We start from the raw sequence: 18,547 nt of genomic DNA on the forward strand, positions 1-18,547 counted from the left end.
TTCTGCTGCGTAAAGAACTGTGAGTTAGTTTTGTACAGATAATAAAACACCTGGCTCAGTGCTGCTCAGGTGTAGGCAGCGTTTTAGCCTCTTTCAGCTCCTTGTTTTGGTTTTATGTCCCAGAGTCCCTGTTCTGACCCAGCTCTCCACAGAACCGTGTGTTTTGGTGAAAAATCTCTGATAAATCTGCTTATTGTTGATTTCCCAGCTGCTGCCCCTGCTGGCTGAAAATGAATTACTTTCACTAACTGCCTTCTACATGATTTAGAAATACTTCAGGGTCAACCACAGACGATCCTCACTGATTCGGTTTTTGTGTTTTTGCAGTTTTATTCTGGTCGACTCATCTTAAATTTAAATTTCACTTTAATCGACAAAGAAATTAGTCGTTAGTAACGTCTGTAAAACAAAAGTTTCTTTACAAATACTCAAAAAAGGCTACGCTGACGTAGAAGGAGAATGAATATCAACTTTAAATGGTGATAATATGTTAATGTTAACAGTTTGTTCTGCTGCCCCCTGCTGGTCAAAAAACTAAAGTACTTTGACTAACTGACGTCCACATATTTTAGAAATCCGACGGCTGCAGCTGCTGCAGACGGTGAAGATTAACCTCATTGATTCTGACTGAAATTAGCCGTTAGTTAGGAACGTCTGTAAAACAGGTTTAAAGAATATTTTCTCTGGGTTGTTGACAGTGAAAGCAGGAGATGAGCTTCTTTACAAACAAAGGCCTGAGCTGTCAGAGGCCTTGAGCTGAGATGAAGCAGGTGAGTGTGTACCTATGGATGATGTGCTGGCTCTGCAGGTAGTCCAGCGCCAGCGCCATCTCACAGAGGTAGAGTTTGACGGCGTCCTCACTGAACTGGACGCTCTGCTGCAGGTGGTAGCGGAGGTCTCCTCCCAGGAGGAGGTCCACCACCATGAACATGTCCTCCTCGTCCTGGAACGAGTACCTGGAGGACACAGCGCTCAGTCACTGTCCAGGTGTGTAGAGGAGGAGGGGGACATGCTACATGAACAAACGCACAGACTGAGCACAAACAGCAGCGGTGTAGAGGTTCGTTTGCTCCTGCATGCAGCACAACACAAGCACAGGAAACATCTGCACACACATGCAGTTTATAGAAACATGGTGGAATCTGTGTAGGAGCACAGGCCTGTTCATGCAGCTCCGTCAACAAACGAACGACCATCATTATCCTGCACACGTCACCTACTCACAGGGAGGAAGAGCAGAGGAAGTCGTTGTCAAATTAAAGCCCATCTTTGCTTGATCTGACTTAACGTTGAACGGTGCTGCACATTTTTGTCAGTCAGGTTTATTAAACATGCAGATCAAATTAAAACACAGCCTCTAAGTGATCTGGGTGGGGATTTCTAACACTGAACAAAACATTCAGCCACACAGGACGACTGCTGCTAATATTTCATCTAAGAAAAATAAAGAGCATAAAATCTTAACAGGCCCCACGTGTCAGTTTGCAGCAGAGGAGGGAAAACAAACTGAGCCTGGGTGATTTCTTCTGTTAACGCAGCTGCTTCTCAGCCAATTCTTTACTCTCTCATTAAAGCTCTGATGCTGTGGTTGTATCACTTCTTTCCTTTACAGCTGCAGGTTCTCTCTGTATCTGAACACTCAGGAGAGGCTCTGATTGGTCCCGTTCAGGTCCAATTTCCTGCCTCTCTACAGGTGAGAAATGAGAGCTGTGTTTGCTGCCGAGTGAAAATTGTTTCATCTCATCCACAGATCTGCCGCAGAGAGAAAACCATCTGCAGCACCGTTCGCTCAATCTCTTCTGCTAAAACACTGTGGATTAATTCATGATTCAGCCTCGACTTTCATGAAGCACAAAGAGCCTGTTTACACCTGGTATTAAAATGTTATCCGGATCAGTTCTGATCTGTCTCCACCTCAGATTAACTCACAGAGGACACAGATCTGATCTCAGAGAGGACAACAACAACAAAAAGGGAAAGATCGGATCATTTACTATCTGGAGAACGAGTCTGGATACAGATCACAGGTTAATTCCAGGTGTAACTGTGGTGGAAACCAACACACGATAAATCTGACTGTGGAAATATCAATGATCAAAATATCTGATCAGCCAATCACATGGCAGCAGCTCAACGTAGACAAAGAAAATATCCAACGAGCTTCAGTTCTCTGGGTGAAAATACCAAAGAGGAGAATGTCCAGACTGCTGATAGGAAGACAACCATAACTCAGATAAAGACCACACCTGTCAGGTAAGAACAGAAAACTGAAGCTACAGTTCACACAGGCAACAATGAAAACGTTGTCTGGTCTGATGAGTCTGGATTTCTTGGGATGTGAGGGTCAGAATCTGGTGTGCACAACATCAAAGGATCCATCCGGTTCAGCTGGTGGATCCTTAGCACCAACTGAACACCACAGCCGACCTGAGGATTGTTGCTGACCATGTCCGTCTCTTTATGACCACAGTGAACCATCTTCTGAAGCTCTCTAGGTCTGTAGATCTCTGGAGGAATGTTGTTGAATCTATACCATGAAGAATTAAGACAGTTCTGAAGGTCCAACCTGATACTTGCAGGGTGTACCTAATAAAGTGGCCAGTGTATATGCTGATCAAAACAAGCTGGAAAAACTCTCAACAAATCCCAATTATTGAACAACAAAGTAAAAAACAGCTCCTACACTGAGGCTCAGCTCTGTATTAGCATCAAAACAGTTTTCTGCCTCCCACATTTCCCATCAGCCACTCTGCCTCCACTGCAGCGAGACACTCCTGCAGAACGGACTCAATGTGAAATGACAGCAGAGCCACCGACATCAGACACAGTAAACCAAGCTGCCCTGACCCCTCAGAGATCAGCCACACTATTAAAACCCACCGCTGCCTCAGCAGATGGCCGGCCACAGGATGTTGTTCGCCGTTGGCAGGGATTCCTCACCGTCACCTTTTTATCACCTCATTGTCACAGTCTGATTCCTGGTACACAGCTGACAGACGAGCCTCCTCTGAGGCGGCACTCGCTATCTCGGTGTTCCACAAAACGGTCTTCCCAATCCACCGCCAAAATATCTGAGCTCCTGAGAGAGAGAGAGAGGCTGCAGAGGCTCGGTCTGGTTGTCACTTCCTTCCTCGGCTTGCACCGAGGTGACAGGGAGATGTCAGATACGAGCCGACAACGGGAGCATATGAAAGCTCCGGCGCTGACAAGCCTTGTCACCTTTAAGACTCTTGCCAAGGATGGGACACAGAGGGAACACAAACAGTTTCATTCCCCCACTTTTTGGAAAAGACTTTGCTCCAAATAAACACAACATGAAGTCCATAAATTTGACAGCCCTGAACCAAGTGAAGGCTCTCCTCAGAGTGGGAGAGGAAAAGAAGAAATAAAAGTGACAAGAGTTGGAAGTTGTTTTGGAAGACGATTTGAAGACATTTGTCCACGTACGCTTCAGTCAAAGTGACGGTTTGTCGTCATTCTGACAGCAACAATTGTACAGGAGCTTCCCTTCAATTACCCAGTGAAAATAAATAACAATAAAGCCTATTCTATTCTATTCTAATCTATTCTGAAACAGCATTTGAACGTCTCATCTGCTTTTCCTTCTTCATGTCTCTGAGGACAGAAAGTGTTCTCCTAACCTCATTTGAAGAGGTCATTCTCACTCATTGTTCCAAACAGGTTTTAATCCTTCTCCCTCGAGCGTCCTCTGGCCTTCAGCAAAGTGATCCAGGTGTCTCTTTGCCTTGCCACCTCCTCCAGCATGTTCGAGGTGTCCCTAAGGCCAGAACCCAGATGGACGGGTCCAGAATACTTTAAATACCAAAGGAAGTATTTGGGAAGAATCACAATCAGATCCCAGAACCACCTCAACTCAAAGCTCCTTTTACTACAAAGGAACAACATTTCTACTTTCAGATCGTTCTGGATGTCCGAGGTCCTCGTCTTAGATCTGAAGGTCGTGAAAAATCAGACTCTGATATTCAAGGGGCGAGTATACACTGGCAGACGATAAGAACAAATGCAGAAATCATGAGATCAGCTGAAGAATATCATTCATGGTCTAGTCTGCAGATTGTACTACTTGTTCACCACCTGTGGTCATGCTGAACTTTACATCCATAGACTAGATACCATTATCAATTGTAAGTGTTTTAAGCGTCAGAAGTAATCTTTCGTCCACAGACTAAACAATCCAGGAGTTTCAAACAAACTGACAACAGTCCGTTGGCAACAGAGATGAGACTGTTAAGAAGGTATTATGGTGTGTTCCAGTTGAAGTCAGATTTCCAAGTCAAACGTCTTTTTAAGAACGTTCTGAGGTCTTTGCATTAAAATCTAACGTTATCAACTGAGGTGTTCTTCAGGTGGATCAGATCTGTTTTGATTCCCAGAAAGAGCATCGACAACAAAGACTTTCTTGTGAACGTCCATGTTTTTCTGCTGGTTCTACCTTCTGATGTAAATGGAATGAACCATTAGCTTGGACGTAGCGTTTGTCTGCTGTGTGGACAGGTAATGTACAGAGGGTTTATCAGACCTGTTCTGTTGAACGAATATATTCCTGTGGGTTCGTCTCATTAAACAGCGTCATCATGATTTTATATCTGCGTTATAGAGTTTGTAACACTGGGTCAGAATGTTTTACCACTGATCTCAGTTTATGTGCCCTCTGCTGCTCTGAAAACTGAAAAATGAGCTCAGTTTATTGAGTGGTGCTTTGTAATGAGCACAGAGGAGTTACGGGTCAAACCTTTGAATTTGAATGAATGCCTGCAGTAATCTGGGGCCTGGAGAGAGCTGTTACTGTCCAAAACCAGGAGGAGGCCATGTGGAAAGGCCAGGACAGGACTAGGCTGCGACAGTCACAGCGACTACGAGAGGAAGGTTAGCCGGCTGGAAGGAGTACAAGGAACAGGCTGAAATAATCAGGCCACGATGACAAATGAGCCCAGGGAGGCAGGGAGGGAAATAGAGGGACAGCGGAAGAGGGGGAACAGTTTTTGAGGAAAAAGCGAGAGAGAAACAAGAGCTTGTGATTCACTTGGCTCGAGTCGGTCTGCAAAGTTTCACTGGCCTACATAGAGTTGATGATAGAGACGGGCTGGCTGCACGAGTCAATCACAAGACATCTGCGTGATCCTCTGAGGATTCCTGCAACAACGGTGTGAGTGAACGCTGCCTCTCCTCCAACCTCCAACCGCTCGCCTTAAGACACAACACCTCCACCGGCCTGATTTCACAAGGTGCATGCCCTACAAAAAGTTCTTTAAAAGTAGTGTAAGGGGCAGTTTCACTAAAAGTCCTTCAAGACTTTTAAGTCCAGGGCAAAATAATCTGTGGATGCACGTTGCTGCATTAGAGAAATGAACCTGTATTTTGGCTTTTATGAGGATGATTTGAAGCTAACCCCCCTCACTCGTTATAACTGCTGACTGGGGGGTGCAGAGGCTAATTTGTTCCACAGTCTCCTCAGGCCTTGTTCCATCCAGGCCTGAAATCAATATTCCTAATGGAGTCAGAACAGGACGTGGCACATCCATCCTCCCGCTCTGATGGACCGGGAGGAGCTCCTCCACATGACTCACTCCTGTGTTGGTTTTGAACCCTTTAAAATCCTTTAGGATGATCCCAGGGGACTGCCTTTAAAGCTCCGACTCCACGATGACAACCTCAGCTCCTCTCGCCACCGCAGCAGCGTCCATTTGGTCATGATTCACCGCTGCGTCTCCGAGCCCTCGGGGAGAACGGGTGATGGTGTTTGAGAGTGATCTGTTGTGATGTAACGCTTAAGGCGAAATCTTGCTTTTATAATGATGAACTATACTCCACAGACCAGGCGAACACGTTCACTGCTGGTTATTTGCTGCCTCTGGGTGGGGAGAGGCGACCCTCTGTGTTTCAAACACAGGAGGGAAAGAAGAAGTCAGCGACTTCTCATGTGTCGCAAATCCTTACAAGGATTTGTGTGGATTTGGTGTGTGCAGCAGATGATAGTTAATTTTTCCTCCTCCAAGGTAATCCATTCAGCGCACCCTCGACTCCTACACATCGTATCTGTGCAGAGAGGGAATGGTCGCAGCAATTACTGTGGGCTGCAAACTTGACATCCGCCCAGCTTAGAGCAGCCTTTCCCCGGCTGACGGTGCTCAGTGTGGGCTTTCACCAGGCCGCTTCCTAATGAATTTCCTCTGGAGCTACAGACGCAGCTGTTCAAAAGCACACAGCAGAATTGAGGACGTCTCAGACAGAGAGTCTCTGTGTGTGTGGAGGTAAGAGCTGCAGGAAAAACCTTACAAATCCTCTTAGTCTGCACATCTCTTTTTTGACAAAACAAATCAATGTCAAATACTTTCTTTGTGCTGTCTCGTGCAGCCCTCCTCTCTCGATGATTGCAGGAATCATTACTTCCTCTGACAGCTGTTTGCTGTGTTTTCCTGCCTCCTCTCTGTCTCTCTGCCTCCCTCCTGGCTCTGTATCAATAAAAACACTCCTATGAAGCTTCATCAAAGCTGCTGTTTCTCGTGAGCTGCATCTTTTTTCTGTGTGTGTGTGTTTGCTTTTGAGAATAGGCAGCTCCCAAAAACCCCAGCTGGTCCATCACACGTTCATTAATAATGTACTGAAGTGACCGAATGCCAAGCTCCACAAGTCGTGACGCTCTGACTGAGAAGCCTATGGACGCTGGCGACGGTCTGATCCACGAGGAATTGGATAAACAGCGAACCCACGCAGTGAACGATCGCCCTACAGCGAGGGAGAGGATGGAGAGATGAAGCAGAGTCCTCATCAGTCCTGTCTCATGACCTGCCCGGCTGCAGCAGCAGCTAAATGAAGCAGACAGTTCATACGACGCAAACACGTGCAACATGTAACGCACAGATGCTCACAAAACGTCTGGGGCAGAAATAACAGACGTGCCGTGGACTCCAGCTATAAACTGTTTTCTTCATCTCTCCCTGTGTTCGCCTTCCTACAGCTTGAGGAGGAAAATCACAACTTTTCTTGAATTATACATTTTGTGTGCACAGAGGAAGCTGGAGGACTTTAGCTCCTGCAGACGATCCTGTAAGAATCCAGGAACTCGATGAGGATGGAACCATATTTTTAGGTAAAACCCTAGGAGACGGCTGGGCTGTGCGTAGGGGCACTGTCAGCTGGTGTTAACACACCATAACCGACAAGGAGACGGTTGAAAAGAAAGGTCTGAGTCTGACAAGAAGCTTCTGGAGCAGAGCCGTCGTTTAGAGCCCAATGAAAGACTTTACAGACCCAGACCAGGTCCTGCTGGTCCCCCTAAAACAACCAGAGTGAAACCTGAACAACAACAACAGACCAGTCGCTTTCTCCAGCTCCATGTCTCACCACAAACACATGAACCTTATGAGCTCTGCACATTATTTATATCACGATATCAACATCAGAGATAACAGAAACAGTTCGATATCGTTTTGACAGAGCGACGGCCGATGGGAGAAGTTCATCACTGAGTCGTGTTTACAGGGCTGGTGTTATTCTGGTCTAAAAACACCGTTCGTTTCTCGCTCTGCGCAGGACGAGTCTGCTGATACGAACATTTCAAAAACATCAACACAGCTGCACAAGTTCAGGGTCACAGCTGCATCCAGACACAGCTGGTTTTATGAGGCGTCTCTCTCCTGTCACACAGACGGTAATGGTCTGAACCCCCCCCACCCCCCCCACTTCACTGTGATGCTTTCTTTGTTGTGCAGAGTTGACAGCTTCCCTATGCTTTTCAACAGGGGCAGCCAAATACAGACGAGATCAGACTGACACGAGGGACAAAATCATCACCTCTGCACAGATAACTGATCCTATCTGCAGCATGATCCTTATATGAATCCTCATATTCCGCTTTAAATGCTCTGTGTCCTCAGGCTGCAGGGTCTCTTCCTCTGGAACAACCTCCCTGTTTCCATCAGACAGATTCCTTTAGATCCAAACTAAAAGCTCATCTTTGTGTTTTAACTTTCAGTTAGCACCTTGTTATTACTTCAGTCTCTACCTGTTACCACCTTCAGCAGGTTGGGTCAGCGTCAACGCATCAACTAAACTGTCCTGCTGATGAGATCCCTGCATCATTCTGACTCTGTTTGTTTCTTCAACAAGCACATTAGCATTAGCGCATTAGCATTAGCGCATTAGCCTCTCTCTCTCTGTAGTTTTGTGTTTTTCGTCTCTTTCTGCCTCTGGAGCTGTAGAGTCTGAGCTGTGATGTCGAGCCTCCTGCTGCTCCCACGATCCTGCTCAGCGCCTGCTGCTACATTTAAGATTTATTAGTTATTTTTAAAACTATCATTACACGGACTCTGGATTACGCCATGTTCTCTTTTCTTTATTCTACCCCAATCTTAACCCAACCACTCGAGGCAGACGCCCTGCTCTGAGTCTGGTTCTGCTCGAGGTTTCTGCCTAATGCTGCTCCTGGTGGGAACTGCTGGGTTTCTGTAAATATAATAATATAAAGAGTATGGTCTGTATGAAAAGAGCCCTGAGATAACTTCTGTTGTGATTTGGTGCTATATCAATAAAAACTGACTTGCATGTCGGTATTTTCGTTAGATCCTTTGTTTCAGGCTGGAGGAAGAAATCACTGGGACTGTCCCTTTAATGTTTATGGAGTTATCTGCGCTCGTTGTTATTCTTCTGGATGTAAAGGAGTCTTAAGGCTTTTTCACACCGCTGCACTGTGGCCGGTTGTGGACGTATTTTTTAGGATGTTTGTGGGACAGGTTGAGGTCCTGCTGGGATGTGAGACCAACAACCAGGATCCTTTGACCCAGAGCCTCTGATGGTCTGTGTGACTGTGATGCCTCCAAAAAATCGACCTCCTTTCTATAAAAATTTAGCTTTTTCTTTGCGTTATATTTGCTTTCTGTGTGAAAGTAGTCAAAACAAAAACGGATGAATTAATTGTGTAAACCCCCCAGTGTTAAAAGGCCTTTGGACTTACAGACGTCATACATGAAGCTGTCGTACAGACGTATGTGGATGATCCAGATAAATTGCTGGTGCATCATGTTTCCTCTGAGCTCCCAGTCGGAGATGGACGGGACTTTTCTTTCGACTTGGAGAAGCAGAGAGAGGAGGTGTGAAGTGTGAAACTACTCATTCCCACGTAGCTGCAGTGATACACTTTAGCATCTTTGTCACTAACAGAGCTGGATGCAGAGTCTGAGAGAGAGCGAGCACCAGGAACTAGAACACAGAAGGCTTTGGCACTCATATACTCCTGCAGGGAATTACACTATAAAAATACACAGGCCTGCGACTGTACACTCATTAAAATGCCCTGAGTTTGTTCTGGAAGAGCAGAAAAAAATATCCTGTAGATTCAACTTAAATCATTCACAACCTGGAGAGGGAACGAGGCCGACTCAGTCCAAACATAATCGATCCATCACAGGCCGCGTGGTGACGTCAGATTCTGGCAGCGATCGCTCAGAGAAGACGAGCACGTGCAATATCATTCCACCAATTACAGAGGAGTAAAGTGCTTTGTGTAATATGCCGTGAATGCTGTGCCAGGTCCCCAATTACATTTAGAAACGTGTCCCACTCGGAGATGAGTGTTGAATAATGAAAGCAGCCTCCGTTCACCCACATATCAGACTCAAGGGAAGAGTAAGGTCATTTCAAACCACAGTAATTATCAAATGTGTGCTTCACAGGCTCAGAGTCAAAATTAATATCCCAAAATATCTCTCCTGTGTAAACTGGCTCTGAAGCAAACAGAAGATTTGTTTCAGGCCTTAATGAAACGAACAAAACTTTTTTCCACTCAGTGCCAAACGCAGAAAATAAAGTGCATGCAACAGTGGGAACATAATATCCACAAAGAGTACATCTATTTTAAGGCTGCCACAGATCTAACAGTGAGCGTGCACGTCTCTCAGAGTAAACAGCAGGCAGACAAAGCAGATGACTGACACAGGCAGAGCAGACCACACACTGAAAGTGTAAAAACATAAGATAGTCACCAGAGATTTACTAAAAAAACATGTTCAATTTCCTGTAGGATCTCAAGCTCTCTAAAGACGTTTCGGACCTCATCTCTCTCTATGCACTGCTGTTTGTTCATGTACTTCATGGCGTACATCTTCTCTGTGTCCCTCTTTTGCACAATGCATACCTGCAGAGCAGAACAGAGAGAAAAGAGAAGGACAGGAGTCAGATAAACAGTTTGCAAACAGAATCTGCTGATAAACTGAGAAGCCTGTAATTAAATAAACATTCACAGAAACATTTTTCAGTTTTTTACAAAGGAGAAACATTCACTAGATATACCTCGATATATAAAGATATATTCCTGATTTCTTTAAATGTGAACAATCCAAGAGAACATTTTACACCTCCTCTGAGAGGAGGTAAAAATACAACAAGAGATTTTATCAGTTCAATTAGTAATGGAGCCCAAACTTTCCTTATTTGGTTTTTACCCCAAAAACATGACTTCAAGAAGAAGGAGCAGATTCTTACAGATAAAACAAATGATAACAGTGTCATGGAAAAATGTTTAAAGACCAAGTAAATGGTTAAAGGAACTGTGAGCATGTGTATCCTTAGAAAAAAAAATGACTTCTTATTTGAAAGGAAAACAAGAGCTCTTTAAAATGTAATGTTTAAATATGTGACGTTTGGTTGAAGTAATAAATAAGGTGTTGTGCATGATCACATTCACACAGGTCGATGTGTGGGGAGGAGAATCACATCACTGCTGAGGTCTGAGCCGAGTTTCAGCCTCTCTCTGCTGTGCAAATAAAACATGTTTTCAAAATAGCCCACAGCATCTTTCAGCGTGTTGATTAATGTGATGGTCGGGGATAGATCCTCTGCTCCGACACGCCGCCGAGCAGCTCTAATGAACGTTCATTTTCAAGCATGAGAAGAAGACTGCGGCGCAGAAACCACTTCCACACGAATCACCTCCGTTATTTATTCATCACGAGTTCTGTGGTTTTTGTCGGGAAGTGGCTGAGAAAAGGTCAGAGGCAGGACGGAGATCTGCTGCAGGTCCTCGGACTCAGACATGGAGACAGTTAAATGATGGATTTGGACTCTTAATAGAAACTGAGACTACGTAAAACTAAAACCATCTCCCTCCAGATGAACTTTTTAGCTCCGTATCTGAAGTAACATGTCACATGACCACTCACGTGCACTGGGCACGAGCGTGTCGGTGTAAACAGGAAGTAGATTTTCTACCAGTTGGTTGCTAAAGCAGAGTTCACACTACAAGATAATCAGGCTGATTCACGTCCCGAGTCCCCTCCTGATCAGAGTCAATGAAGACCTGATCATCTGATGGTTGTAAAGATTGATCTTATCAGATTCTCCTGTGGTGTGAGGTGTTCAGACTGATGTTACCCTCCCTGATCTGCTCTGAGACGATCTGAGCCGCCCGATCATGATCGTGCCTGAATTATGTTAAAGAGTCTGCAAACCTCCATCGCACTTCCTGATCGTCGTCGCATGTTTTTCTCTGACGTGTCAGCTGCAGAGTTGTGAGAGTCCAGATCTGCCTGACTCTATAAAACAACTGTGACAGTCTGACGTTATCTGTCTTCATGTGTTGCTTCTCATGTTTTTATCAGTAGATTTTATCTCTGTTTGCAGGCGTAAGCTGCAGAAATACTATGAACAAGAAGAATAAGAATTCGTCACGTGTTACGTTCACAGGTCACATGCTCGGAGCATGACGAATCAGGGATCAGTTTCTGTCTGTCCAGACTAAAACACAACCCGTGAGTTTTCAAACTAAAACTGGAGCGGCAGCGTTTCCAAAAGTCTCTAATTTGGGGCTCGAAAACGCCAGGCGTAACCATAGCAACAGTAACTAAAACAATGCACAGCAGGTAGAAAGACTCCTGTGTGTTGGCAGGTAACATACAACACTTAATATATTAATACAGAAGCCATATGTCACGTGGGTTTGTTTTCTGGCCTGAACAGAGACGAGGACTGAAGTCAGTACATATGGTGGTGTGTGTGTGTGTGTGTGTGTTTGTTTGTTTGACTTGAAAAATCAGAATCTCTCCTTTAATAAGGCTTTACAGCAGTCTCCAAAGGGTGGTAAGATCTAATTTGCATGACTGTGGAGCAGGGAAGCCACCAACGCTCAGCACTGTCAGTAAAACGTTTAAGTGGGCCGCAGGGAAAACGGTTTATGGTCGCTTCAAATGCAGAAAACGACAAACAAGACGCAGAAAAAAAAACTGTTCAATATCATGAAAACAAGGAAGGAGGAGGAATCTGAGTTAACTGATAGATTTCTAATGGAGGCGGCTCATTTCTTTGTCTTGTGTGTGTTTATCTGGCAGCAGGAAACACTGCTACTCACCCATGCATTACACTTAATATGCCAGCCTTGGTTTAAGGCTGAGGCGGGGGGTCAGGGTGGAATCTGATTACCGAGCACCTGCATGTAAGAGCAGTCTCTGATTTTCCTCCTTAACTCGATTTCTCCATCCTCCTCCAGGTGGATGTGAACCCCGCACAGACGGACAGACGGATGCAGCGTCAAAACACTTCAGGAACAAACTCTAAGCAGCTGTTTCAGTCCTTAAAAGTGTCCCACAATGCCCGAGTGCAGCACTTGAACGCCCCATGAAGCATTAAAGGCTAAACAGCCCCCTGCTACTTCTGTTTCAGACAGCAGGTCTGAGCTGGACTGAACCGTCCACCAAGGCACAGGTCTGCTCATTACAGCCGGAGCCAGACAGATGGCTGTTTTACACACAGCACTCTGCAAAAACACCCATCTCAGCTCCTCTTTTCCTCATTTATTCTGTCTTTAAGTCTAAAAATGCTAACAGGAGAGAATCGGCCTGGTTTCTGTGCAGCTGTGCAGATGCTCCTTCTATATTCAAATTACCCTCAGAAATTCTTTGGTAACACAGATTCTTCCTTTGCAATGAGGATTTTTTTCCCATTTGACTTTGAGAGTGAAGCTAAATGAGGTGTTAAAATGGACATTATCTGTCTGGTGACAGGGGGAAATCTATTACGTTGTAAAACAGCATCTATCTAATTGTACTCGTGGTTTCCCCTCCAGCACAGAGCTGAGTGCCAGGTCTGACTCGACTGTCTCTCCACTTTCCTCCTGTCTGGATCTTCTCCAAGCTCAGATTTCCCCCGACTTCTGTCCTGTTCATTCGCTCATCGCAGCTTAAATTCATCAAACCTGCTCATCCTCGAGACCCTGACCACCTTTGTTACCGCTGCTCCGTCTGTAAAGGTTTGTGTTGATAACGGCTTCAGATTTACAGCTGAAAACTCTGAATAACTTAATTTCATTGAGTAGTTTGAAAGAGCGTGAGTAGAAACACAACGAGGCTGTAAAGGTGGACTGGTGAGTAGATGGGTTTTCATGTTAACGTCCCCGACAACCTCTGTAGTCTCATTTAGACACTCGTTAGCAACCGCCTTTTTTAAGACACGTAAAAGCTTCAAACATCAGGAGTGGGGGATTTACTGACCCATTTTATGTCGGAGAATAAAACCTGAAAATGTCTTGAGTTTGTGTTAAAACCACAGACCTTATTTCAGACATTTAACCAGAAACACACTGACAACAGGAAGCTAACATGCTAACATGCTAACTGACTTCCTGGTTTTAGGATCAGTCCCTGCAGCATAAGGACTGAATATAAAAACAAACAAGGCACCACACATCTGAATTTAACACAGATTGTCTGTATCTGTGTTATCAAAGCTGTCGTTAGCCTATATTTAGGCAAATATCATAAGCAATGATGCTAGCTGCTCTCAGTATGCTAACAGTTAGCTCTGAGTTCGAGGAGCTTTATTCCTCCTTTATCAGGAACCAAACAGTGACGATGCTGCGTTCATGGTGTCCAAGATGAACTCGCTAAAATAATTGTTTTGCTCTTCTCACAGTTAATTACAAACAGTCAATAGATTCTTGTGTAACTGTTTAAGATTCAGATTTCACATGATGATCAATAAATCTTCCAAACTGCAGACTTTAATTATCTGACACACATTCTTCCTTTTTCTCCGTCAAGAAAAGATGATTCTCAGGGAAAAGTCAAACTCGTACACTTTTTCAGTTGAGGATATTCAGCAGGAAATACTCCTCTATTTAAATCTAAAAAACCTTTTATTGGATTTCAGTCTCACCACACCACAAACCTCCTTTTTTTTAGCCCTCAGCATGATAACACAGCTCCAGGCCCTCCCTTTTTCCATCTCCCTCCCCAGTTGAGCTCAGCACAGACCCAGTTTCTCTTTGCTCTCAGCCAGGCCAGTCTGTACCATCTGCACTGTGCTGGAAGGTAGACTGAATAAACTCATTTCAATCCTGCAAACAGGAAACCAAAAGGTCTCGTACACAGCTTCATCCTTCTTTCACTGTTGAGACAAGTAAGTCTCTTTTCCTGCATGAACCCTCACCCGTTTATGTCTCCTAAAGACGTCCGCTGTCTGAACTACATGTAACATCCAAATACTTGACAACAGTCGTGTGGGAACCAGGGCTGGAGGATAAAATGATCTCCATCTGGAATCACAATAAAATTGATGTTGATTAAGACGATAAGCTCAGGGAACAGCCTATCACACGGCAGCATTAACGCGACAAACGCATGAAAAGTACAGACCAATGTCCTGACCTATCGGAGGAAAAGGAAGATGTGGACGAGTCAGAAACATGAGTGGAACCAGAGAGAGGCTCAGAACAAACAGCTAACAACTGACAGCTAACAGCTAGCAGGGCTAACAGCTAACAGGGGTGAACCAAAACTAACATCTATCAGGTTGTCCTGAATCTTCTCAGTTAAAGACATGAAGCCTCTGAGCTCAGCAGAGAAAGATATGTTCAGGAAACTGATTAAAGTTCTGGACTGTAGCTACAAACTCTTTTCACAAACTGACTGACTGACTAATCTTCTCCTCTACATAGAAGGTCCTATCAGAGAAATCAGTGATCAGTCACAGGTTTTTGTTTTATGTACATGTTTTGACAAGGTTGATTTTAATGTTTAGTTCAGGGCAGATAAAACATGTTTCTGTTTTTGTTAATAAATTATATTTAACTAACAACTGGTTTCTTTCAGGCTTCATCAGGATAATCTTCAAACTCACCGATCATAGATCCTGATAAATATCGATCAACATGGGGAAAAAGTCCTGATCATATTTTTGCCATATCGTCTGGGAACTAATCAAACAGACTAACAGCTCCAGAACATGATTTTCTAACAGATGTGATCTGTAAAGTTGAAAGCACTGAGTCGAGTGTTTTAAAAAATGGTCCCAGCTCACAGTTCTGTTACTACATGAGCGTAAAGTAAAATGTTCACTATGTTGGATTATTTAATTTTAAATATTTTCAGCTTCCAGATTTGAACCTGTTAATAATAATGTGGAGTATGTGCATGTTCTCAGCAGCAGTATTCATCAGGCATCATCCCTCAGCTTCCTTCTTTCTTCTCCTTTGAATTTTTCATGTGGCTTCATTCAGATGCAGAGATGGTGAATCTACCAGCTCGAGCTCCCGTCCCCCCTCTTCGCCCTTTTTTAGTTGATGTGCCCCCGTGGACCTAAATAAAAATCATTATTACGACTCTTATTGCTGCTGCTGTTCTTATAATTACTGTTCTGAGACCCAATTCAACAAGTCAGCTCAGGCATTAATATCCTCTGAAGATTAATCTGAGAAAAGGCTCTACGTCTTTCTTTGTCTTTGTGAATGAACATTAAAGCAGCACAATGTAACTTCACTGAGCAGCAGCGCCCCCTGTAGGCAACAAAGACAGGCCAACGTTATATATTACCCACGATCCCCTTCTCCTTCTAGAGCAGGAAGGAAGGAACTCTTGATATTCCCGTCAGTTTTTGAAGAGAAATAATCAACACATTTCTTGAATAAATATTAATTTGTCAGCGTGCTTCCCCTGTAAAAGTCGCCTCCTCTGTCTCACAATATTTCCATTATTTCCCATCATCCAAAGTGATGCAGCAAAAAATGAGAATCTGCAAAAAATGAGTTCAGAGAATTCAACTTACTGCAACAAATTTTTGAATTTTGAGGCAAATTCAAACTTTTTTGTTTTGAAGATCCGCTGCACTTACAATACATTTTCTTACTTTTGATCCAAGTAAAACTAACTCAGAGACACATGTAGAAGTGTTTTAAGCTCAGTGCAATGCATGCTGGGAAGTACATGCGAATAAGCTAACAATGTTTGCTACAACTTATGTATGTAAACAATCCACTGGACATTTATTTCAACTGAAGTCATGATTACTAGTTTTAAAAGAAATAATGAAACCTTTTTTAGGTTTTAGGATTTAGCTCTGAGCTCGTTGCTCAGCACTGTTAAAGACTAATTGTGTAGAGATTAGCTTCACATGTGGAAGCAGTGGTGCATGCTGATCACAGTGACTCCAAACAGCTGACAGAGGAAAGCCTCTTTTTCAAAACTGATTTCAAAGCAGCAGCAAACCAACAGGTGAATCTTTGAATTCACGTCACTGCCCCTAAAACACCTGCTGCGCCTCGTGTTTGCTCCTTACCCGAGCTCAGCTGTAATTTCACTGCTGTATGGATTCATTTTTTCCTGATCACGTTTCTCTCTGCTGCATTAAACACAGATATTTAAAGCCTGTCTTTGTTACAGACTCTAATGATCGTAGGAGCTGAGCAGAATCTAAAAGCCAGAGTTTCTCCACCAATCAGATATCACACTGTCAGTCATCTCCAACCAGCGCCGTCTCCCCAGAGGCTGGTCAGCCAAGTGAAATGATGACTTTTAAAAAGGATTTATTCATATATTCATAGAGCAAATTAGCAATTCAATGCATTAGACTGGTTTAGTATAGAGCAGAGAAAAGTAACCGTTTGGAGGTGAGAGGTGTGAGGCTGAATGTTTTGCAGGATATTTGCATATGAATGGAGACATTTTCACAGAGATTGAAATCAGTGGAGGTGGAAGATTCCTTCAGTCGTTGTGTCGCTTCAGACTGAGTGATGGCTTCTGAGACCAGGTCTCTCTGATTAGTAGCAGACATTAATTAAATCTGTAACATTATCTCCAAAATGCTAATAGCAGCACGAGCCAACCCATGATCACTCTGCTAAATTCTAATTTAGGAACACCTGCTCTTCAAATTGGCTTTGAATATTTGTCAGAGATAAAGGTCATTTTGTTTTTGAACAGGAAGCTCGGGGCGAGTTCGAGGAGCCAAATTTCTCCGCTGGCTGGTTGGAGGTGCATCTGGGGACAGAGCTGGGCTAATAACCTGGCACATTCACCGGACCATTCACCAAGCCTGAGCAGAACCAGAGTCCAACAGGAGGAAGTCAAGGCGCTGTCCACCGGACGACTTACAGCCGCTGAAAATAAATGAAATAAGCAGCAACCAAAGGTATCGACTAAGGTCATTCAGTCGCCTTTAAACTAAAGCAGAAGAAAAGGACACAAGAAGGTGAAGTTATTCACAGTCAAACAGTGGAAAACTGCAGAACACATGATGGAAACGTTTATATTTCTGTATATGTATATGTAACAGAATAAAATACATCTTAATAAGAATGAACAGACCTGAAGTGGTTTAAGCTTTTTTCATAAACTGATCAAAATTAAAAATGTACCATGATTTAAAGCAGCAGTGTGTAGGATTTAGTGACACCTAGTGGTGAGAATGCAGACTGCAGCCGACTGAACTCTCAAATGTTACACAGACTAAAGCGTTACACAAATTAAAAACCACTGGAAGACCGACTATTATGAGGCTAAATCTCAAAACAACAAATATGGAGCTCATCAAACACAGGCCAAAGAGATAAGATGTGTGACGTATTCATCACTTTTGTGAATTATGTTTCTATTAAATGCATCAGCACGTTATTATTAAATATTATTAAATCACATCTCACGTACACCTGAAATCTTCAGCTGAGATAAACACAGCTCGTTAGCAGCATCAATTCACCGCTGATATTTGTATTTTAATGGTATTTGTTGACAGAAGAGTCAAATACAGAATATCACCAGCTGGATTCTCTTGAATCCACTTGTTTACTGTAATGATGTGAATTCAGACGGGGCTCTGTTTGAGCAGGGACACTGAACGTACACCACCGATTCAAGCAGCTGTATTTACATAAAGCGTGTGAGTAAAACTGGCCGTTACGGTCCAGGTGACGATGAATTCAGCTGTGCAGCTGTCAGACTGCTGTAGTCCTGTGCAACAGGGAATCTGAATGGCGTTGCAGTTAATGAGCAAATACAACTGAAGGAGAGGGAAAAAGGAACGGAAAGGTCCATTCATACTGGCTGCGTCCAGGGTTTATACTTGGCTCCAGGATCCACGTCTCCAGCGCTGGCCCGGGGGTGAGATGCTGTCACAGTGTTGGCTGTAATCTCTGACCACCAGCTGCACACAGCAGCTGCTTATCTCTCCTAAAGAGAGCTTTTTAGAGGTGGTCAGACTCACACACTCTGAGTAAACGTGAAGGCGGGACCTATCGATTTCCTTGTGGACGGTGTTAGAAGTGCAG

General features: G+C 43.9%; 1 protein-coding gene across 2 annotated transcripts in view; it reads right to left on the reverse strand.

Annotated features, from left to right (window-relative positions):
- LOC108885141 (serine/threonine-protein kinase 32C) overlaps positions 1 to 18,547 on the reverse strand; it is a 64,848-nt gene that overhangs the window by 13,336 nt on the left and 32,965 nt on the right. For both annotated transcript variants that reach the window (XM_018679339.2, XM_018679337.2), the window contains exons 3-4: positions 10,002 to 10,153; positions 783 to 956 (exon numbers count right to left, since the gene is read on the reverse strand). In XM_018679339.2, coding sequence (XP_018534855.1) covers positions 783 to 956; positions 10,002 to 10,153 — 326 coding nt within the window. The remainder of the gene's footprint in view (positions 1 to 782; positions 957 to 10,001; positions 10,154 to 18,547) is intronic.

This window comes from Lates calcarifer, linkage group LG16_LG22, assembly GCF_001640805.2.
Source record: "Lates calcarifer isolate ASB-BC8 linkage group LG16_LG22, TLL_Latcal_v3, whole genome shotgun sequence".
NCBI lineage: Eukaryota > Metazoa > Chordata > Actinopteri > Centropomidae > Lates > Lates calcarifer.